This window comes from Falco punctatus (genome assembly GCF_963210335.1).
Source record: "Falco punctatus genome assembly, chromosome: Z".
NCBI lineage: Eukaryota > Metazoa > Chordata > Aves > Falconiformes > Falconidae > Falco > Falco punctatus.
Genome location: NC_137586.1, coordinates 60537207 through 60562789, shown reverse-complemented (window position 1 = coordinate 60562789; position 25583 = coordinate 60537207). Strand labels below are relative to the sequence as shown.

General features: G+C 36.7%; 1 protein-coding gene across 5 annotated transcripts in view; it reads right to left on the bottom strand.

Annotated features, from left to right (window-relative positions):
- Positions 1-25583, bottom strand: part of FER (FER tyrosine kinase) — a 202445-nt gene that overhangs the window by 101581 nt on the left and 75281 nt on the right. For 4 of the 5 annotated variants that reach the window (XR_013924856.1, XM_080371961.1, XM_080371963.1 and 1 more), the window contains one exon: positions 836-928. Coding sequence is in view for 4 of the 5 variants with exons in the window: in XM_080371961.1 (XP_080228087.1) it covers positions 836-928 (93 nt within the window). In the remaining variant the exon portion in view is untranslated. The other variant, XM_080371964.1, reaches the window with a different exon arrangement.

Genomic DNA, 25583 nt, shown 5'->3' with positions numbered 1-25583 from the left:
CAGGACAGCCTCCACTTTCAAAGTTTCAATATACTTAAAATACATAACATGAAAATAGGTAGCTAACATTTCATTTTCAGAGGATCAATACTGATCATTTTCCTACTCTGCTCTGAGATCCCTTTTTGTATTGGTGTATTTAAAAAAATATTTTTTTTTATTTATGTATGCATGTATGTTATTACTATTATTTCATAAAACATCTGCAATCATCACTTTGTATACTTTGTTGACGGGTAATAAGTATCAGTTTATACATTTAGTAATAAGCACGGTTATATAATTGTCACCAGGCAAAAGCTGAGCAGCTGACCACATTAACAGCCAACCACTAATCTGTGAAACAGGTTTAAGATGTATATGCACGGTTAGTTTTTCTAACACAGAATAAAGTGCTAAATCAGAATGCAAAGCAAAACTAAAAATTTATTGGATTATAAATTTTGACTTTGAAGCTTATTTAATTGATACGTTATCAAGAGTACACGGGTGACCCAGCTTTTACCGTCTGCCTCAAATGACCCAATTCCAATCTTACTTCTCCCAAACATATTCCAAGGCTTCAGCAATACTACCTAGCATGTACCTGCACCCAGGTTTACACCAATTTCCACAGAAGTTTCCTAATAGTAACATAGTTTGGAATGAAAAATTAAAAATGAGCCACGATGTTATCATGTCTGCTGATCAATCAGAAAAGTGGTTTTGTAACATTATTTTAATGTAATTTTTGTCTATGTAGATGGAAATGCATGATGCTTCAGAAAAAAAGATCCTACTTAAACTGTAAAAATAACAAAATGTAGTACAACACTGTGTTATTTATACTACTTACCGATGATGACCCCAACATGGATTTTGGAGACCTTATAATTCCAGCTATGGAATGACGTATAGTGTCAAATCTTGAGACTTTGTCCTTCTTGTCCTAGGAGAAAAAAGTGGCATCTCCAGTGAAAGCAAGCAAAGTGGTACAATAACTGAATTATTAGAGAATGTGTAATATAGACATAGATTTTATTTAAATAAAAGATAAGGACTGAGCCTCTACTGATACATACTAGTAAGTGTCAACATCAGTGGGATTAAGCTAAATCACATAAATTAAACTGCTGACAAATTCTGTAATTCCTTAAATATTTTGTGCAATTATTTTAAGTATCACTATTGTTAAGTATAAATAGTACATAAACTCTTTTGTACCCTAAAAACAAAGGACATAACTTTCAGTTCTCCTGAAATACCTATTGTTTTAAAAGGACATGGATTTGAAACCATATAAAGATATAAAGCCCACACAGTAAAACAAAAATACGTATGTACATCATCCTTAATATATGGGGTGGGTTTTTTCCTTTTATTAACATGTTATTCTCTAACAATACACTACTTGTAAGTATTAGTACCAATCAATGCAAGTTACAGGAACCATTTGGTTTCTGGCACAACTGCAAACCACAGGCGCAGCCACTGCCTAGTTTTTAGATTCTATAAGAAGAGAGCTCTAATCGGAATACTGAAACAGCCTTTAAGTGACTCTTGTTCAGCATAACTCAATGTAAATTCCAAGTGCCTATAACGTGATTTAGTCCAAAGACTGTGTATTTCTTTGTAAATTCCAAGTCCCTATAACTTGATTTAGTCCAAAGACTGTGTATTTCTTAATCAGCTCTCCAAATCAGTATCAGAGAATCTTTCAGAAAAGTACAAAAATCTATTTTACACAATGACAGTTATTGTTCATAAGCCACCCTCCAAAACAGCCAATATATTTTAATGAGTATTTGCAATGTAATTAAACCTGAAGAAGAGACCAGATATTAACAACCTCATTCTAACTAGCTATAGGTTACCTAAACTGTAAGAAAATTATAATGGAGACAGACTACAACTGTTTGCTAGTGTTACAACAGAAAAACACTTCCAAGTTTTGGAAATACACCCTTGACTGAAAAACTGAAAATCTGATAATGCAGCTTCGTTTAGTCTAGGACTTTTGAATAAGCAACAAAATCTATTCATTCTGTATACAGAATATAATACCAGTGTTTGAAAATACTCCAAAATAGTTTAGTTTGCAGGATGTAGTAAAATAAATGTATTTTTTTGGTAGCAAAATTCTGTGATGTGCAATAATTTGTATGCTGTGAAAAAAAAGTGCAAAAACCAGTCAAACAGTCAAAACACTAATAAGGAATGTATTACTCACCGAAATACTCATTAACTATGTGCCCACTTATCCATCAATATATTTTCATTCCTTTTACCAGACTCAAGTAATATTGTATGCCAACTAATTGTCTTGTAATAAAAAACTCTGTGCTGAGTCCTGATTTTTGTTTTTATAATACTGATGAATTGAACTGGCGGGACAAAACCAAACCAAACCAACAAACAAACAAAATAAAATCTCATTAGCAATAGGGGGGTACAGAGTCTAATTTTGCTTGCATGCTGGGTGTGGAATAATCTGCTCATTTCACACATCTCTTCAGAAATGATCCATGAGGTTTACCTGCAACTAAATGTATACTTCTATGACAGGAAAAAATAAATGAACAAAAGACGCATGAATTCCACTACATTTCCCCTAAACAAATTCAGAAGTTTTCTTTCTAGTTTACATTAATAGCACACTTATTTAATGACAATATCAAACTACAAGTAAGGTTCTACAGTCACTAGTTGCTCCTTATCAAAAAACGTTTTTAACAAGAGAGGGGGTTTTTTGACTCAAAATACCAGGAAGACTCATGGATGGGGACACCAGAGGACTCTGATAGGCACCACTGAATGATATATAAAGGTTAATAGCTGCATTATGTAGAATAAGCATTAAAATGCAGATGTAACAGATAAACTTTGGCTTCGTTCAAAATGTAGCACATGCCCTACTCAAACTGCAATGCATTTACAAGCACTGTTCAGTATTTTCACAGCACCTTCCCCCTGACATACTGAAATGATTCTATAGCTTACAGCAATGAAGACTCATAATTTGTCTGCACAACAGGCATTATCAACCACATGACAAACACAACTGTAGCCTGTAACGAGTTTTACTCTAAGTATTTTTAGGGCAACCTGAATAAAACTGAATAGCAGTGAAGTTGGTTTTTTACTGTTTTGTTGGGGTTTTTTTTTGTCATTGCCCAGCTGTGTTTCACCTTAGAAGGACCCATTAGATCTTGCAGGAAACCAGTTTTCACTGAGAGTATGTATTCACCACTGTGAAGAGCTTTTTTCTTATATATTAGGTATATTTTTTTTCCTAAACTAGTGTAAGAATAGAAACCAGCTTGGCCCATCTACATTTTTATACATATATATGTGTGTCTGTGTACAGTCTTATTACTTAATAAGTCGTGGTGTTAATTGAAGCCTGCTTTCCAAAATAAAAAGAAACACACATCAGAGCTATTTTTCAATAATCTCCACCCTAGCCACATTAAATTTTGAATCTCTTAGCAAAGGATTTAGTAGATGAAAGGATTATCTCGGGATTTAGGTTATTTAAAGTTTCAGAAGGAGGCTAACAGAGAGCAGAAACTCTGTGTCCTCAGGAAGAAAAGTTCATTATAAATCCCCACCATACTCATTCCAACAAATATCAGACTTCTGACTAACAAGCACAACCATGCTGGCTATGTAGTCATCACAATACGCTTCAGACAAAACTTGTAAGACATGTTACTATTTGACTAACACATTTGAGAAGGACACTGGAAAAGAATTAGGAGTTCTGCATCAGGGATGCTGTAGAGAACATTCTGGAGTAATATGCCTGCTAGCATACACGATGCAGCTACTAAAATGTATTGGCTGATTCAGTTTCATTTTGGTTTAAATGAATTACTTTCAGAGATACTAGCAAAATAGTAGTATAATTTGTCACTTCCTTTATTTTCTACTATGCCGAATGCATTCAAAAGAGAACTAATCTGTGTGCCATAGTATTTTACGCAACGACAGAATTACTGCAGAAGAAATTACCATTTACCATAAGAAGCTAGGTATGTATGAAAATATATACTGTCATTAGAGAACAATTTTGATCTGTTTCTTTAACTGTGTTTAAATGTACCTGTGGCATGAGAACACATCATGAAAGGAATTATTAAAAGTGCATTGACTGATACTATCCTTTTAGGACTAGCCATATTTCTAATCACTGCCCAGAATAAATTAAAATGAATCTCCACCAGCCCTGGAACTGGCAAGTCATGAATTTTCTATCCAGTGGACAAGTACCCCTAGAAAAACTGTTGAAAATCAAACTGCTTATCCTGGAATGTTGCAAGACTGATGAACTTCTACACAGAACACAAACAGCTGTTTTATGGGTGGGACTTTTTTATCATGCTCCTCTTTGGCATATCATGCAAAGCACTACTGCTTTTATTTCCAAACAATATAGAAAGGATTTACTAAGACAAATAACTCTTATTGAGAAACTGATTGACAGCAACTGCTTGTAACAATCAGGTTAAGAGTGTTCTGTCATATTCTGCTAGCAACTGGGTTTTGACACAGCAGTGTTACACTTCTTCTGCTACAAAACAAGGAATGCCAAAACCCTCTTCCCAGTTGTATACACCTCAGCCAGCCACTCTGGTTCCACTTCTCTTTTTCCTTCTTAATAGTCAAAACAATTACCTCAGCTCTTTTCAAGAAATGTCTCAGCAGAAAACAACCACTCTGGTCCTCTTCCATTCTTCTCTTCTGACAAGATGCAGAGGGAAAAAATTAAAGCATAAGAAGCCAAAAAGCAGCACATGATTCAGGCCAGTTGAAAAATGCACGTGAAGCGCTCCCTATTTGGCTTGAGGATTTCCTCAGGTGCGTCTTTATATATACTAGAGAGCCGAGCTTCTGGTTTTGTGTGTTCACACTGGGGGATCTTGTGCAACATGAGGTCCTGTCTATTTTAGTGGATTTTCCATTAGAATTTATCCTCTTTGGTCATGCACTACAACTGTTATGGTCTTGTGGACAAAAATCCTCCTTTTGCCAGACTTACATAGAGTTCTATCACTGGGCAAAATCATGGCAGATCTTAAGAGTGCATGAAAAAACACAACGCACCCAGAAGTGTGAAAAAATCAAAATGACAAGCCATAAGAATCATATTCACAATGGTCTTTTGAATGAATGTAAGCAAAAACAAAGCAACAGGGCAAAATATTTTGTTCAAATTGAACTGCATAATGTAAAAGTCCAGAAAAGCATTTTAGCTGTATAAATGCAGAAAAATATATCTTAAATGTTATTACAAAAGAAAAATAATATATACTCCTTTTAGAAAAGCAAGGAGATAAGAAGCTGAAGAGAGATCCAAGATACAGATAAAGCACAACTAATGCTTCTGAGGAACAGGCAAATAGTAACACCAACTCTACTGATCAAAAGGTGGAAGATTACCAATAAGAGGGATAATGGACAATACAGCATATACTGAATACTGCTAAAAACACTACCCAGACATGTACCTATAGGTGGTATAAATAGGCCAATACTTGACCACCTAATGAATCAGATACAAACCATAAGCATGGGTACAGAAGTTGAATTGGGGCTTGCACATAAAATTAAAGAACCTTCACAGGAAATTTAGAGGAAATAAGATGAGGACTTTTCAACTGAAAGAGAAAAAACTTTCAGAATAAAAGGAAATTTTAATTAGACGAACATAAACAGTAATACCTGTAAGATAAGCATGATAGTACTGTTTCTGAGTATTCTGAGAATCCTCAGAGATTCTGATGAAAACAACTTCAGTACGGTACAAGAGCTCTAAGATAAAACCAGAAGGAAGGAATTCCTGGGAGTTACTGCAAATGATATGTTCAATGAACTTACAGATAACAAAGACATACCACACAGTATCGGCCAGAGTAGTTAAGATGCTCTCCTTTTCGTCAAGTGAATGCTAGCTTAATTCCTAGTTTGAAAATACCATTTCCCTGATGAAAAAGGTGCCATAACAACATTCAACTTAAGGCCTCAAATTTAGATAATGGGGAGAACAAAGAAAATTTTTGCTTTTAGAAGGCTATAGATGTCTGGCATGAGAACAGAGTTTATAAGCAAAAATTCTTCAAAGACACTTTAGAAAAATTAATTTTCTGAAAATGATCCTCTGCATTGGTCACTCTAGCAGTGGAGATTAAAAGTTGTTTAGGAGAGGACTCAAAAAACACAATAAACTAAAAGACTATGACTATGATAGTAACTCTGGCCTGGCTATTGATGAGTGGATATAATAACCACAAAGCATCTGTACGTCTGTTCTACAGGTTTTAGCACATATTAAAGGAGATGTAAATGCTGACGTATATCAAAACCTGAACATACAGCAGAACATGCTGGATGTCCATGAAGTCTATGATTTGATTTCAGAAGTAAGACTAATGACATACCTCAAAAGGCTTTTTTTTTTTTTCTCCCCTCCTGATCCATGACAGATCTGGGTATTTCAGAAAGACCACACGTAGAAAACAAGACAAATGTGCTATTTTTACCAAACAAAAGAGGCTATTTGAAACTGTTAACATGGCACTCACACACAGAATGAGTTGCTGGCTGAATATGAGCTGATCACTTGCGCTCAGTAGATCATCTATGTTCAGAGGACATTCTCACGAATTATAATACGCATTTTCTTAGTTTGCTATTGTAGATTACCTATAATTGGAAGCAGCACTGTGCAGAGCCATGAAGATGTAACATAGTAATTAAAATCAAAACAGCCAAAGTTAATAAAAATATCTTAAGTACACAGCGAAACCAACTGAACAAAACAGCTATTTAAAAATCATTTTGGTAAGATAACATTTTCTGTTTTAAACACAAGTAACACCTTCCAAAGCAGCAGAAATGATGCATAATTGACGTACACAAATGGTAAAACACTACAGTGGATGTAAATTAATGTTCCACCTTCTGAATGGCAGAGTGTAGCCTGAAAAACAAGACTTACTGGTGTGAAATTTAAGAATAGCTATATTTTCTCAGACCAAAGATATAACCCAGGCCATGCCAGTGGCCTAATGGCCTGTAAGAAAGGGAGAATGATAATTCTTCAGAGAGTATCTTTGTCCTCTGAAGATCTGGTGTATAAGATCTGCTGTATAAGGCCTGCCTTAGTCTAAGATATGATATTTCTACATGCAGCAGTCATGGAAGGATTTTCCTTCCACATATTTTTTTAGCTGCTTCCTGAATCTATATAAACTAGTACAATCCATTGCTGTAGCAACCAGTTGCAAAACATAATTACATGTTTTTGAAGAACACATTTGTCTGCTTGCTTTGAATCATCTGTCTGTTGTGGTTATTTTATGGCCCCTACTTCTTGCTTCTGAAGACAGTGAACAACCATTATTTCCTACTTTCTCCACACCACCCAATATCCAAGGCATTACATATATCTTCATCACATTCCCACTCAGTCTGCTTTTTCAAGTCTAAAAAGCCCAACCTACTTATTCACTAATTTTACAGAAGCTCTTCCACGTATCTGAGCATTATTTTGCCTTTCTGAATTCTCCTACATCAATTTTGTAATTCAGGGAGCTGAAAATAAAAGTGGTTACGTGGAGCCAGACTCTTCTCAGTGGTACACAGGAAAGGACAAGCAGCAACAGCCAATTTCCATCAAGAATAATTACAGTTAGATACTGAAAAAAAAAAAAATCACAATGAGGATGTTTATCAAATATTGAAACAGGCTGCCAAGAGAGATTTCCATCACTGGTGCTGCTAGAACCTCAACTGCAACAAGGTGTTGTGCAGCCTGATATAGTATCAAAGATGACCCTTCTCCAAGCAAGAAGTGGGACCAGATGGCCTCCCTGAGATCTCTTCCAATTTAAATTATCCTGCAGTCCTATGGCATTTGGGAAGCAGGTGCACATCAATTTATGATTTACAATTTACATCATAACAGTGATTAATTTTTTCTTCTCTATTGTCTGTTCCTTTTCTGAAAATTTCTAGTGTATTTTTTGGTGTTGATCTCTAAGTAAATAGTGACCCAATATCTTCAGAACTTATACCTTATTTTGAGTGGCAAGTCAGGGTTCGCTACTGTTATATGTGAAATCAAGCACTGTTACTACAACCTGGTCTGCAGGAATGCAATTACACAATATGATACTAATATTAAAAAAGCCCAACTGTGAGAAATAATGTGCATAATTTATTTCTGCTCTTGTGATTACTTATATGCCTATGATTACTTACATACCAGAATCATGAAGGTGCAACACAGGCCAGACAGTAATTTTTTTATTTGTTTACAGAAACAACAGTAAGAGCATTATTTGGAGACAAAAACCTGAAAGCCTTTGGCAGATTTTACTTAGTAAAGCCTCAGATGTCAGTAACCATCCTGTGTAAATAAGTTGATTCTAAAACAGGGGCATGAATACTATGATTGACCCTTTTCTTTCTTTTTGAATGACTATCAGAACAGGATGTACAGTTAGGTTGTCTGCACTATGTTTTCTGTTTAATTAGTTTCAGAGGACCAATTTCTCAAGCTACATACAAACTGTCAAGGAAATGTCACCTTAATCTTTGACGTTATTGGTCAAATCTGCCAAACACACAAATATGTATTAAGAGGTCTTTAAGGAAGTAGAGTACCTCTTAATGGGGGCTACCAATAATGTTTCCAGAGACATGGCACATTTTAATTATTATATACTAAACAGCCCTTTTATTTTTTAAAAAGATGGGAATTTGATTTCACCTAATTATCATCAAGAATGTCAACTGTGCTCTAGAGAAGATGACTGCACCTAACTAAGAAAACATATGGCACCTAACCTGAGGCACTGAGATCCTATCCAATAGCTGGTTTTGTTGGAGGAAAAACTAGCCAGACAAAGGCTTTTGCAAGGCAGATAGAGACGCCCCTGAAATTCTGTAAGGAACTCCCACTTTGCTTAGTGAATGTATCTGTACACCACTAAATCCCAATACACCTCCATCCACTGATTGCACAATGATGCCAAATAAAGGAGAATTGATTTCAGTAAAGGAAATTTAACAAACTTATTCAGACCTCTGAAAGCTTAGAGCCAAATTTAGAATTAATAAAAAAGTTTAAATGCCATTACCTTATGTAACTGGGGAAACATGTAACAGGGAAAATTAAGACTTCCGTCCCACAAAAGCCCCAAGCTGGTTTGTAAATGTTCAGATATTAATTGTTTTAACTGATTTCAAGAACTGTTACTAATCAATAATTTTGTTATTAATGTACAAATACTTTACTAATTCTTACACTATCACTTTAATAGTTTCAAGTAATCAAAACTGATCAAATTTCAGTCTGTACAGCACCTGCTATAGCTGAAAGGGAAGTACCTGGTCATAACATGATCCTTCTTCTCCTTGGTTGTCATTGCCACATCACAGTAAGAGATCCCCGAACAGACACAAAAGGGCTCTCTTGCTATAATTCTGCATATGCTCATGAGGTTGCAATGAGAGAACATAAACCAGACATAACCAAGTGCTTCTAGCTGTACTGTAATACCTCATGTTCACAAAAGCAAGAAAACCTACATCTTCTCACATCCTCTGGCAGCTCCCATCCAAAAATATACAATGATGAACTAGCTGCCAGTCAAACTCACCATTTGCCAGGACATCTTGCTCAACGTTAAGGCATTGCTGCTGCTTGAGAAAATTAAGAATCACAACAAGCCAAAGAGCAGTGAATGAGCTACTGCCACTGTTACAGGCAAGAAGTGACCAAAACTGAACCACAGCCAAAAATAAATGAGAGGCAGAAGTATACAAATGAATGGGAATGTATTACATTTCTTCAAATACTCTCCTTGTTTCCAAACATTTTCATCTTCCTAAGCCAAATACAATTTTTAGTCTACAAACCAGTGTTTATGGTTTGGCAGTTACACATACTAACAACATCAGAATAAGCAATCAGTGAATCAGTGAGATTTCATGAATGTGACTTAAAATTTCAAGACTATTACTATAAATTTAAAAACAACATATAGCTCAAAATATGATAGAGAAAAAATTTTAAGAGATCACAAAACATGCAAAGCAAATTGACCATGAGGAAATTTTATATTTCCATCATCTAAACATTAAAATTTGTCAGATGGAAAGTACACGCATTATTAGCTAGAAATATAAGTGTATCAACAAATTATTCAAAGTTAACAATTCTTAGCTGTATTTTTGATGCAAAGAGGCTAGTTTTATTCTGTACTTTATAAATTTTCACTTTAATACATTTTTACTTTATATACTTTTTACTGTATACATCCAGCTGAAATAGTTTCAGGTGTGTATGACTCAAATTCTACAGAAGAACAGAGAAATACAGTAACACTAGAACTGCTACCACAGAGTTGTAATCAAGACCAACACTACAACTGTCATTTGAAACAATGAGGTCTTCAATGTGGAATATGTTTCAAAACTGGTTATATACATGCACACACACACACACACAAATTGACCTTGACACCCCTGTTTCAAGTTAAAAAAAAAACCTGAGCTAGAAATAAAATTCTTTCTAAGGTAACAGAAGACATTTATTTCTTTTAAATACATACATATGTTCTGCTGCATTACTGTTATTTAGAAAATTCATCTCTATTTGACTAAATTGTGATAAAACAACAGATCAGTTTTCCTCCATTGAAGATGGACATTAGTGTAGACAATTCCGGAGTTCTCACATACTCATTTTTCCACAAAAGGTACAAAGGCAGACAGTAGTTTTGACACTTGTTAACAAATGACAATATTCCATAATAGCACTTCCTTAATTGAACAGTAGAGTCTTAGGTGACCAATACATAGCTAACTTTTAAATAAGTTAACATCTAACTCTTCAAACTGATCAATGTTACTTAAGGACTAACAGAACTTCATTACAAACACTGACCTAATAAAAGAGGTAGAGTCATTCATCCCTGCTGACCTATGTTCAAGAGAGCCATCAAAACAGGGCACTTCTAACACAGGTAAAATTTTGTAAAAGACAGTTACATGGGCTAATAACACAAAGCCACAGGTGAAGAACTCCTAGACTACATTTTGCATGAGGCATGAACAATTTTACAGTGCAGGTGGCTGAAGTACTAAACTATGCACACAGTGCATCACAATGAACTCAGCAGATTAAGCAGATATAAATACAACTTTCAGGCATTTTTATGTGAGGATCCAGACTGTTGAACATAAAAGGTGTGGCACAAAATGGTCAAAACCCCTCAATTCCTAATAGTCTCTACAAATGGCCAGTAGCTAAAGTAAGAAAATTATGAAGATCACCCACAGGTACCGCAAGCATGCGGTAAATCCCTGGAGAGCAGTGTACGTGCCAAAGAATGCCACCTGGAACTGGAAATTATATTTACTAACCACATAAAGTAACAGCAATAGGTTTGCAAGAATTCTGTGTATACTTACATAACCTGCAGACCGAGAAACAAACAGTTCCCCTTTTCCAATTACGAGGAAATACTTGTGTTCTGGTTATTTTAAAATCCCAGATAGGAAGCAAAGCCACATTTCAGTAAGTCATAAGCCATTAACTGTTTTCACAGAATCATAGAATCGTTAGGGTTAGAAGAGACCTCTGGACACCATCCAGTCCAATCCCTTGCTAAAGCAGGTTCACCTGGAGCAGGTTGCACAGGATCACATCCAGCTGGCTTTTCAATGTCTCTGGAGATTGAGACTCCACAATCTCTCTGGGCAGCCTGTTCCAGGGCTCTGTTATTCTTTATGCTTCAGAAGGAATCAGACGTTGCAGTTTGTGCCCGTTCCCCCTTGTCCTGTCGCTGGGCACCACTGAAAAGAGCCTGGCCCCGTCCCCCTGACGCCCACCCTTAAGGTGTTTGTGTGCACTGGTAAGATCCCCTCTCAGTCTGCTCTGCTCCAGGCCAAACAGCCCAGCTCCCTCAGCCTCTCCTCGTCGGGGAGATGCCCCAGTCCCCTCATCACCTTCGTAGCCCTCCGCTGGGCCCTCTCCAGTAGTTCCCTGTCTCCTGAACTGGGGAGCCCAGCACTGGACACAGCACTCCAGATGTGCCCCACCAGGGCAGAGCAGAGGGGCAGGATCACCTCCCTCGGCCTGCTGGCCACGCTGCTCCTGATGCCCCCCAGGATCCCAGGGGCCTTCGTGGCCACCAGGGCACACTGCTGGCCCACGGGCACCTTGCTGCCCACCAGCACTCCCAGGTCCTTCTCCGCAGAGCTGCCTTCCAGCAGGTCACCCCAGCCTGTGCTGGTGCCTGGGGCTGTCCCTCCCCAGGGGCAGGACCCTGCACCTGCCTTTGTTGAGCTCCATGAGGTCCCTCTGCCCCAGCTCTCCTGACCAGGTCTCCCTGACTGGCAGCGCAGCCTCTGGTGCATCAGGTGCTCCTCCCGGTTTTGCATCAGTTCCTTCATCCAGGTCATTGATGACTAAATTGAACAAGAATCCCCCTTTTCAATCCCTTTTTCCTGATCTGCACAGGTAAATTTCCTCTGGTCCCACTGATTACAATGGCATCAGAATCCTGAAGAAAGATGACCTCATACAGCAAATCCATCTGGCAGTTTGTAGAGAGGGAATCAGCAGGCAGCAAAGAGAAAAATCAGTTACGAGCTAGAAGCAGGTGAATTATTGCTGCCATGAAGGCTAGTCAAAAGATGTTCCAGAAAAATACAGGGAATACAGAGCAAAGGTAAGCAGTCAATAAAATGGACAGTTTGGGGCTTGCCTGCTAGAAATACTAAAACAAAGTTTCACCTGTCATCAACTCAAGCAAAGGTTCCCTTCAAAAGAAGATTTTCTAAGGAGGACTGCATCTCTTTCAAGGTCAGCATTTTTTATCCAAAGAAGAAGACATGGACAGACAACTGAAGCAACTACTCAGATGATGTACCAGCTGCATAAAGAGAAAACTGAAGCTATGGGAGCAAGTAGTCTGTGCATCAGCCAACAAGGCAGAGTACTGTGCCAACTGGGGCTTATGCAGCCCAAAAGATATCCAAATACAGGATTTATAAACATAGCAGGAACTGAATACAGCATGCTGTTAGCGACGATGCTTCGTATACTGGTAAATTACTTCAATTAGAATGCATTACTCAGTAACCGAAGGAATGACATAATCTTTCCAGATCTCATTAAATATATATTCAAAAAGCTGTAGTTCAGATTTGGTTGCTTTTTAGTCACAGATACACACTGTAATGTCTGCTAAAGAAATGTGTCTGACAAATCTAGTGGTGGAATCCAAATTTTCATCATTTAAGACCAATAAAGTCTGGTCCCTGGAAAACAATTAGAGGTACTGAAGCAGCTATAGTCTGAAGAGCCAACAGCTGCTAAGGGGAAGGAACGAACAGAGAACAAGAACATCCTCGCTACATTGCATGACCTTGAAACCCACAAGTAACCGTAAATCCTTCCTGTGTTCACAAGACACCAAGAACTAAATAGTCCATAGCTGCAGACTCGCAGCCTGGAGGCAGGGACTAGCAACCCAACTTTGGCAGAGGTCCATGCCAACCTACAGAAGACAGTACTCCATCAGGCTGGGGGGGGAACCCCTAAGTTTCCCCCTAACCTCAAAGGAAGTTCCTAGAGGCCCATGAAGAATCCAGTCTCCCCAGCCACCCACTACATGACAAGATGCATTGTCTGTTAAGTCTATTATTACTGTTCTGACCAGTTTAAGGTAATGTTTGTTGGATTCTGCCTCCTCTATACTGTCACCCAAAAACTGATATACAGTAATGAAGATCCCTCTTATGTCTCATTGACTGGCTCTAATTGACTCAACGACTGGCTTTAATGATGCCACCTTGGCAAATGCTACGTCAAGAGACATAAAATAGCATTACACGTTATGTGATCTGACAGGCTATAAAGCCTTTTTCTTCCCTCAATAAATAGCATTATTAAATATGGACTGGAGATTGTATTCTGTTCTGAAAATCTTATTGTGAAAGGATGCATTTGTTTTATCACAGCAAAACAAAGCTTCATGGAGTTAAAACCTGAACAGCTTCAGTCAGATTGGACACAAGAGGATCTTACCCGCACCCACATTTAAATTAGCTGTATTAAAGAATAAAACTGATCCTTTCATAATCAGAAAAGGTTTTGTAGTACAACTAGATCCAAATTTGATCAGGTATTTCTGTTTGACAGCTAGCACAGTCAGGATGTGAAGTTTGGTTTTGGTTTTCACAGATCCCTGCATCAGTTTACTAACAGAATCAGCTTGCACGTTAATAAATAAAATGATAGAACAACTTTGTGACAGCTGCAACACACAACTTTAGCAGCATTTCTGATGTAGGCTTAATGAGTAATCTTTGTAGGGTGCCAATCTAAAATTAAGCTTTTATTTCTATAAATAATACGTAAGTCATAACTACTGGAAATATATTAGTATTTCTGTTCAGATCAGACATGTACAATACACAAATACCCATTACTTTTAAGGGAGACAGCAAACCAACATAGTGTTAAGAAATTATCACACATTAAGTAAACACCACCACAAGTATCTGCCAATTTAAACAACAGAAGAACAAAAATGCAAATCCGATAAATAGGCAGTGTTCAAATTCTACTCTGAGTAAAGCCTATGGTCTACTGAACTCATGTCATGCCTCAGACCACAGCTGTGTATCTAATAAAAATGAACAAGACTATTCTGGAAATAGAGACATCAAGGAGGAAAGACTCAGTGTGCAAGTCTCAGTAATGGTACCAGAGAGTACACATTTCAATCCTAGCCAAGGTGAAGTTCATAAATTGCATCTAGCACCATGAGCTGAAATAAAGCAGGTAGCATTTCTCCTGCAGAATTACAAAAATACTCTGAGTTGTTATGCTTAGTGGTAAACAGAAGGAGTCTTTTCATGTGTTTCAGTCATTACTCATTAAAAGGGGACTCTCCAACAAAGGGATCTCTCCTCAAAATTCATCAGTAGTACCTATTAAGCATTCTCAAGCTGCTTGTAAAATCAAAGGTCAGTGTCCTCTGTTACAGAATAAACTTCTTTTGCAATCCCCCAAAAAAGAATTAATAATTTCCACAGATTATGGGTATAGTTATATATGACTCGATGCATCAACTTCTTCATAAGTATGCTGAGGAAAGTACCTAAAATGATACTTCAGCCATCTTGGCTGAAAGTGGTTATTTCCTCACTATTTTTTCTTACATATTATAAAGCTACATTTCATTATCGCACTGTTCCTGAGACTCTTCAACATAAAGATCAAGTTGTAGATACAATGATCCATCTAAACAATGTTGATTTATGAACGACATATATATAAATCAAACAGACTTGAACAGATCAATCACACAAAAGCAGCAAGCATCTGAAGTGGGCCAAAATCCTCTAATACACAACCACAACTTCAGACATTACCACAAGGGCTCTCGGCACAGCTCTGCAAACTGCATTAAGGACCTTAAAACGGATGTTTCCCCAGCCAGAACAGCCACAGAAGAAAACAATTACATTTTTCAAAAAGCTACTTCACTGCCCCATACAAAAATTACCTGAAGACAAATCACCCCTCCATTAATGGTACTTATGTACGTGTCTCATATTACTGTAGCCTGGAACTCGCATCAATGATCACTAAAACAAGCACAATTACACTGTAATGAGATCCTATTAGGTAGGAAATACTCGCAATTCCCACCTGCAGATTTCTCTTTTTGTCCCCCCACTAGAGATAACATCTCCCTCTTACACTATAACAGCAGCTAACTTTTACAGCAAAATAGTTAACACAAGAAATCTGAATTTATTTCAGCTGTTCTAAACCTTCGTTTTCCTTGAGGATTGGGGCTTCTTCTTTAGACTGATGAAAGACTTGCGTACCTAAAACTTTGGAGGTTTTAACCCAAAAGTTACTTGTTTAACTTTTTTTTTTTTTCCAGAACTCTCTGAATATATCTTCCATTGCTTAAAAATAATACAAAATTCACATCCTGTTTTAGTACAATGGTATGCTCACCTCAGTGTAATGTTTGCTCAGTCACATCAGCTTCTGCACTGCGACATTCTCTGCTCACTCAGAATGAATTCAGTATAACAATTACCAAGTTCAACTGCTCTACTGAGCTGCTAGCAGAGAGGATGAAAACTTCACATTACCACAACACAAAAATGGTCAATGCTATCAAGTACCTCATTTTAGCCCCCCTCCCCAATATATTAAAGTTTCCCTTTCTCCCTCCTACCTACAGTTCTTTGTTTTCATCTTTATCAGTCAGTAAGTAAATGCCAAACACAGGTTTCCAGACTGAGATAATTTCAGTTATGTTAGCCATTGTGAAAGTCTGCATTGTCACAAAGTTTTGGCTAAACTAAGTTAATTTAACTTAACAGGGGAATGACAGAAGTTTGTATTACATACAAACCCAAACATTGAGTGATTTTATTTCATCTTGGTACATGAAGTCATGATCTATAAATAAGCAATTTGCAGATATAGTTCCTAATTCTTTAAATTCTCAAACTGTATCACTTGTATCCTGTATTTTTCTTCATTATATTATTTATGCTTTGATTTAGCACCCAACGCATCACCGTGGCAACATGCGTTAATAAAGGCAAGGCCCCAGCCCGATGGAAACACTCTCTCTCATAGAATTACACTGACACCGACAACCTGTAGAACAGCAGAATCATCTCGAAATTGTCAAGTTGGCTCCATTTTCTCACCTTCCCATTTAACTAACCTACAGAGCAACTAATTAGAGCAAGTAATTTAATTTGGTAAGCAAGTAAGCTTCTATCAGAATATTAATGTGAGGGTCCTGAGGGCACCAACAGGCTTCAGTAGCCCTGACTAGCCTCACCTGGAGACTCACAGCACCCCTGCCCATGTGCCCACTAGCCCCATTACAGTCCAGCCCTGGGACTGAGTCCTGGCCTAAGCTGTACCGTGGGTACCCCATCTCCAGCTTTGTATCTGGCCCTGCCTCCTATATGGATCCTTTATACGTACATTGTGGCTTTCTCCAGTCCAGTGTTTGCTTCTGTGTCCTGGACAGACTTCGGACCCACATTATCACCTTGACTCCAGCCCTGTCTCTGATCCCTTTTCCTTTTGCTCCTGACTGGACTCCTAGTTGGACTCTGAACCTGATTCACTGCTCTGCTGCCTCTGGAGCTGCCCATGGACCCTATTAACATTTGGCTCTGCCACTGTGCTCAGACCCCGCAGGATAGTACCACATCAGTGAGGGCACTGCCCAGCCTTGGGCCACCCTCATCTCCTGGATCACTCCTCCTCTTTGAGCAGCTGGCCCTCACTGCACCCCAACAACATTTACAACTCATTTCCTATCGTATCTCCGAGTACTGCCTGTGCAAGGAGATTATAAAGTGCAATCAAATCTCAAAGAAAGAAACTGAGGAGACTTTCTCCCCATAATTTGATTCACGTCTCACGAGTTCCTATGATATGCTGAGACAGGAAATACCTGTAATTTCATTTCTCTCAAAATGTCATGTTTATGAAACTTAAGAAAGCTGCCAAATGTTAATAAGTCAAACGAAATACCTGTTCCAAATGGTTTTAATAACTCCCTAAAATGGCTAATAGAAAAGTAATTATTTGATCAAGAACTATACTTGCTCAAGTAAATGCTGATTAGGAACCAAAGGACCAGTGAGGACCACCTGGTAAAGAGGTGATCTAAATTCAGCATCTCACAGATGTAATATTTGAACTTTTTTTCCCCAGAACAACCTTCTCTTCTTTCTCTCCAGCCAAGAGAATTATCATACAACCTGGAAAAGGACGTATCTTCGGGGGTTTTGATTTTTTCAGCAAATGTGTTTTATTAATGTTTTTTACTTTTATATACATGTATATAAAAATAGATATATTTATAATGTTTTTTATTAAAAAAACAAATGTTTTTTATTAAAGGCACTGAGTGACACCAACAAAACTTAGAGGCAGGCAAGTCATTCTTATCTGTTCTATCCTGAATTTGGGATTTTTAAATTTTTTTTAATTAGTTGTACAAAACTATAACCTACTTTCCAAACAATGAACTCTTGCTTTCTGCAATTAAGAAGCTTGGAAAAAAAATAATTAAAAAAATTACTTTGCAGAAAAAATTTGCAGTAATTCCAGAAAACAAACCTGCTTTTGACCATACAATCTTCCAGATCTGGAATGTTATTTGATTATAAGTAATTCATCACAGTTCAATACTGCTCCAAAAGTAAAGGCCTTCAATCATTTCTCAAGAATGACACATTTCCATGCATCTTGGCTGTGATCCTCCAGGCTTTCTTTCTTCTTAGGATGAGAACATTAGTTTCAGAAACTCCTGGATATCTACTGTTATGTTCATGCAAAAGTCATTGCCTTTCTCATACGACCCTGACACATCAGCCAAATAAAGGTAAGTTTCTTGCGGACTGATTCTGTACCTCCCTAAAAAGAAGTTGAGATGAGCAATCCTGTATTTTTTTTTTACTGGATTACAATACCTATCACCTCTCACATGGGACTTCAGCTTTTCCTACCATTAAAGACTTCTTTGAGCCAAGAACTTCGAAGTGTCTCTTGCAAAGTGGGCTTCACATGTTTGGGTATTGATATCTAGTATAATTTATGGCTTAGGTTATCCAACACATCTACATGGGACTGGCAGAAATGAGTCACAGCTTGATGTCAGGCAGGATACCCTAAGCAACCTAAAAATGGCATTCATGCTGATACTCAGGCACTTGGTTCCCAAGTTAACCAGAAATGTTTTGCATCTATCTTACTGCAGGACGACCCAAAGAAAAAAAAGTATCAGTGATATCTAAAACATGCTATTTCATTTACACCACTGTTAAAGATCACTGACAGTATAAAATAAAATGGAGAACAAAAAAATACCTGGTCTGTATCTTAAAGGTAGTGCTCCAAAAAATGGATTAGATTGCCATCCTGCTTTCTCAATCTGTACCAGGTAAGAGCTTCCCCACAGCAAAAAAGAGCAGAAGCTACAAACCAAACCATAAAATCATACACTGCAAAACTGGCAATAAACCACCAGTGGCACTAGATTAAACACATAAATTCTAATTCAAAGAAATATTTTATAGTAGATTTTAAGACTTTTGGAAGCGTAATAATTGCCTTTAAGAACAAGGGTATTTTTAACTAGCCACTTAAAAAACAAAAAAGGAGAGAGATGATTTAAAGCAGCCAAATTCTATCACATTATTTACTGTGTGTTGCCTAGAAGCTATGAGAAGTTAATAATCACACTAATTCAGTCCCATTGCTACGAAAACGATGCAAGAAGCCAATGGTGTTAATTCTGGCAGAGAATTACTACCATCCTCCCAGCACAGAGACATTCCACCACATCCTGAAACATACAGTGGTTACCAGTATATGATTTCTGTTCAAAGGGAAACTTCTGGGTAAAGCTTTCCTAATTCACAGAGAAGATTTTCACTGAAATAACAAATCCCCAGTGGGTATGCAATGCTGCAACACTACTATGATGAAGTCTTCTTCCCCAAGGAAAACTGAAAGTTCTTGAAATATTTTTGGCAGTTCAAAAGAAGTATAAGTACTTATCTTAAGAACATATACTCTCATTCATACAGAGAGAGTAAACCAATTCTGCACTTAAAATACTTGGAGTTTTGTTTACTCTGAACAAGCCACCTCCCTCAGTTCTTCTCAAAGTTCACTCACACTTCTAATTTTGTCTTTCCCCAAACTAGGTTACAGCTCAACACTTTTTGATAGATAATATGCTATACCTTAAAAAATACATAGTTTCTAAGCCTTAATCTATGAAAATTTTACTGTCAAGTTAATCTTTCACTTGAAAAGTTTCTAGGCATGTTCACTGGAAAGAGGCTTGACAGTTTCATTGACCTCCCATCTTGTAAATTCTGGACCAGTCAGTAATAACTACATGGGACAAAATATGACTGAGTTTATCTGCCTGTCACCTTAGTATCTTCTTTTGGACTGTTCTTCCTCTGGAACATGTCTGTCAGGCAAGGAGGATTTACAAAGAGGAGGAACAAAAGGTAGAACATACACACTCTGAGAGCAAGAGCACAGTTCCTCCACACTTCCTAGAAGCATCTGACATTTGAGTATTTTTGCTCCATGTCAAGTTCTGGCTGTAAGCCAGAAAAACAGGTCCCAGCCAGCAAGCTTGGAAAGTGGCCCAAAGCAAAGATCACTTGGTTGAGCTTCACCTGTCCAAGCATCCAACAAATACAACTGGTTATTTCCAAGTCTTTTATGAATTAATAGCCACAAATTCTACAACATGACTGCATTGGCAGTGTCTCCTCCACTGAGACAAAAGTAAGAGAATCAGCAAGGATACCAATGCTGTACTGACTTACTTCGGTCCTGTTTTTATTCATAAGAAACTTAAAATCTTGAAATAGTACAGTGGAAGTCTACAAGGTTTATAAATATATAAATCAAATAACTGTGAAGTGCTCTCCCACCACTTCCTAATATATGTCCTCATATAATCTTATTTTTTTATAAATGTCATGAGCCATAAATTAGTAGAGAATTACTTACACAGACAGATAAACAAGGGAGCTGTCTGGCGATGCACTACAAAGCATAGGAATGCCTCAATTCCTCTGAGTCAGTAAGAAAAAAAAACAACGAATTTTATCTCTACCATCAAGCTTTCTGCTACTGGTGCAATGGGCTGTCACAGAAGCTGTTTCCCTGCATTTGTTCGAACAAAAGGATCCTATATAACCTGAGACAGTATGTGAAAAGGAAACCCCCTAGACTGTGGGCACATTTCTCAGCAGATTATGTTTCAGGGACTTACGATACATCATCTAAAATGCATTTAATGAAGCATCTTTAATCACATAACCAAGTCCTATAAATGCTCTTTCATATCTATGTAACTGACTTCAAAAAATTCAAAACATACAAATTGGTTAAATTAGTCAATTATCATTTTAGTGATAATCCTGAAAACATTCGCCTCAAACCCAAACCTGCAGAGAAAGGCAAAACTATTGGTTTCTTGATCACAATATTAGAAGGAGCACTGAATCATGGATTCTAGGAAGCAGGAGTGGAAATATAAAGCATTCACATTAGGAAAATAAAAAGGCACTTTTAGAATTATTTACAAAAGCAAAACTGGCACTTTAGCACTGTTTTATGCATGATTTTTCCTTCCATAACCACTGAAAGCTTTTTAGCTTTTTTTTTCTTTACCACGATTACCACAATCTCTACCACAATTACCACAAAAGCTGGCTTATCTCACTTTTAAAGTAATCACTGAGAACAGGATCTCTGATGGCTTTTAAGGAAGAATGACAAATAGCAAAATCAATTAGATATCCACTGAACTTTTGTGGTTTGTTTTTTTTTTTTTTTCCCTTTCGGGTAATTCTGCTACAACAGATATAACCAGAATTCAGAAATGTAATATCTCTTACTAATATCCATTTTCTGTCACCCCTCTGTGTACTGTTTTAAGCATAGCACTACTCTCCACTGACTGTATAATGGTATTATGATGCTTTAGCTTCCTTCTGCCTTGTACACCTTTCACCAGTTCACGTTACCAGAGATATTATGGTTTCCTTCTTGATTCACCTGCACGCCAGTGCCTTCCACCCTGACAACCCAGCGAAACTGGAAGTCCTTGAAGGAGCATAGAGAGAAAGAACAGTGACTTTGTACTGTTGCTCCATGGGCCGTACAGCTGCACAGCTCTTTTACTTGGTTTACATGCTGTTGAAGACATGCATTAGGGTCTTTCTACCTTACAGTTGCATTTCATTATTTGCAAAAAAATCCTCAAAAAAATCAAATCAAAACAAAACAATCATTTCATATTATTCTGATGTCCAATAAATGAGAGCACACATTTTTCCCCCCACATTTCTGTGTCTCACATGCCTTTTTTAAACATATGTAAAGATGAAAAATTTTGATTATTCAGTGATAACTAATCTTCTGGCACTGAGCTCCACCTGCTGACAAGTCTTTCAAGTGTTGCACAGCCTGCATACTAAGTCTGTTTTATCAGTGGTTCCAGTATAATGCTGTAGTACGCAAAATAAGTCTGTATGAAATATTTCTGTAGTGAGAAAAAATATAGTTTTAAATACATATTCTTAAAAATAATGGGTTTGCACCTTTGTAGTATTTGTTTTTACAATGTAAGGAAACAGGAGAAAATATGTTAAAGTGGCATACATATTTCACTGTATTATTGCTAAACAAAATTAATTACTATTTTATACTAACTGTATCTATTGCCAGGCTTAAGCATGCTGCAACAATTCTGTCACAATTTTCAAGTCAATACTGATACTGTAAACTTGAAGTCTTAGTATGAAATGAAAACTACCACCATTGTACTTAATTCCCTGAGTAAATGTTTAACTGGTACTGCAATATTCCAAATATCCCCGATGTTGTTATTTCTAATCAGATCATTAGACATATAAAAGCTTTGTTGTTGTTGTTTCTGTTTTAATTATGTTGGACTATTGCCATGCTCCATGAATCACATTAATAGCAAGAATACCACATGTATCTCAGGACAAATGGCAGGCCATACATCCATTGACTGAACACCTAAGCAGTGAAGAATTAGTTCAAGCTTCCAGTTACTGGCTAATTTTCACAAAGTGACATAATATATAATAATTTGGATACTAAAACATTTCAGGAAAAAAAAAACAGCTGTTTACAAGGAACAACTAGTTTCTTGTTTCCTTGTGCCTCCTTACTTTAATGTAAGTATAGAAGAAGTGAACTATGATTCTCTCAATTACATTGTAGATAGTATCATAAATGCGTAACACTAAGGGGCTCAAAGACATTATTTTAAACTTGTAGCACCTTTAGCATCAAAATTATCTCTGCCTTGCATGGTATTTCAGTAGGAAGTTATAAATGCTAGAAACAAAAAATATGCTTTGTTTTTCCACATATGATGCTAAAATTGTTAAAAACAAGGTTCAGAAATAGCCAAAAATGGAATTATTTTAACTACTTGCTATGACATCATGACTGAATAAAACAGAATCATGCAGCAATTTCCTTTTTTCTTAAAATGTGTACATGGACACCAACACACAGCTAACATTCTACAAACAATAAAATATATTGGCTGAACCAAACAATATGAAGACGCTAACAAAATATGAAACTTCCTACAGTTAACAGAGGCAAAAATGAACAAAGAAACAAAGGAAGTTATAACACACACACAACATAACACTGTCTATAGAAATACATCAAACAGCATTTCCAGAATTCAATTCTTTTTTAGTATTCTATTGTGATGTTACATAATGTTAAGAGATGGAAAACAAAAGAATTTGCAAACTATTCCACTATGAAATTGGCTATATTTATATGATAACATATAAATACTTGAGAGACATGAAACTTTATAAAGTTGGTTTTACATCATATTTTTTATTTTAAATTAAAAAAAAATCTACTTGTGACTGAACACATGAAAATTTACTTCATATGCATGCTCACAACACAAGTCAATTATGATTTTGTCATTCTTAGGAAAAGAATTTGTAAAACAAGTGTTTACTATGGATTTCTGAAGAAGGATGAATAACCACATTCAGATGTAGTATCAGACAATATTTAGATTACATTCTTAAAGATAAATAGGAGAAACCTAAATAGATTTATAGCTGAAGAAAAAATGATCCTCTTGAATGACACCAGGATGAGCAATCAGCAGTAAGAACATTTCATTTCTGATCATTTAGCAACTGTATAATTTTAAGGAGTTTTACTTAAAAAAAATCCTATTATAAAAATCAACAGGATGCTTATTTATACAAACAGCCCATCAGTGTATTATATTTTCATCCTGAGATGAAGTCAAGACTGTCCTCTCAAAGAACAGCAATCTGAAAAAGTTTTAATTTATACTGCATTGTATCTACTGCTTTTTAGTCAATTTTACTAGCACACAGTATCAACTTCAGAAGTTAAACATAACTTAAGTGGTATTTGCCTGTCTTAAATAACTTAAACAAGTAAAATTAGCCAGCCTTTAAATCACATTCCTTTATTTTTTATGCTGCATACTGCTTATAAGACAAAATCCTCAGACGCCAAAATAGCAACATTTTTCTTACTCTCAACACATTTAATATATGCAACATAGATGCAATATTCTAGAAATCTCAGTATGTACCTCCTCCAGAAAAGAAAAAAAAAAAAAAAGATAAGCTTTCATAGATAAATTTTACTCCAAAAAAATTAAGAAGTCAGAATTCTTCACTGTGTACTGTACATACATGCAAGGATTATTTTCTTTCACCCACTGAAACAGAGATTTGGACACCAGCAGACAGACTGTAGCAACCTTGAACAGAGGGAGAAGAATGCCATTCTCTTGATTAGACTCATCACCTCAACAAACACTTACAGACTATATTCACTAGCACTACTACAGGATATTACATTAAATAACTAACAAGATAGCCTACCCCCAAAAGATTCCAAACTTTCACAATCATTACCCTGATCCTTCCTTTCTCCTCCATCTTTTTGTGCTTTATCAACGCCTCCTAGATCATGACAAGCATACAAGATTTGTAAAATAATGTTTTGTACCAGTGAATATTGCAACCACCCACTAGTGCCTTGTAAATATTAACCAGTTGTTGCCGAGGGGTTGGACCAGATGACCTTTAAAGGTCCCTTCCAACCCAAACTATTTTATGAGTCTGTGAGTCTACGAGTAGTAGTGGAAGCAAGAGAATACTGACAATTAAGTATAACTATAGAATGGGAACGGAAGAAAAAACCAAACTTGGTTGCACACATAGAGAAAACAAAAACATTCCTCTCAACAATTTCATTATCATTTTACTGAGCTACTGCTCTGCAGTTCAAAAGAAATGGCAAGCTAAACCTCTACAGAAAAAAGTCACAAGCATCTTGTATATGTCAAACTAATCCTTAAAAGCAAACATTACTGCTTGTCCCTTTAGTAAACAGGTACTGCTTATTGACTTTTTCATGTCGCCTACTATCTCTAAACATAGCTGCACTGAGAAAAGGAAGTCACACAAAATCTTAGCAAATTAAAGTACATGGGGGTCTCATCACAGCACAAAAAGTTCCTTGTGATTATTAAGAGCATGTAAACATTTAAAAGTAAGTTGCAAAGAAATGTGCATTTGTTTCTGTTTAAAGAAAAATGTAAATACAGTACATTCTCAATTACACGTGCAGTGATTCCAACACCTTTTACTGTTAGTTTCCTGTCTACAAGTGTCACTGTATTTCTTCAACACAGCCAATGAAATTACCAATTTCTACTACTCAGTTATGTTTACTAAATCTATTTAAGGGTTTACACTATTGATGATAGAAAAGTTTAACAAGAATCTAAGCATCAAGTGTACAAAAGACCAAACCAAGTCCACAGACATACAAAGGGTGTCACAAGTTATAGCAACTTCAAAAAACATCACATAACTGAACTGTTTTTCTAAACAAGTCTCCACAAATGCAAAGTGAAGTTTAT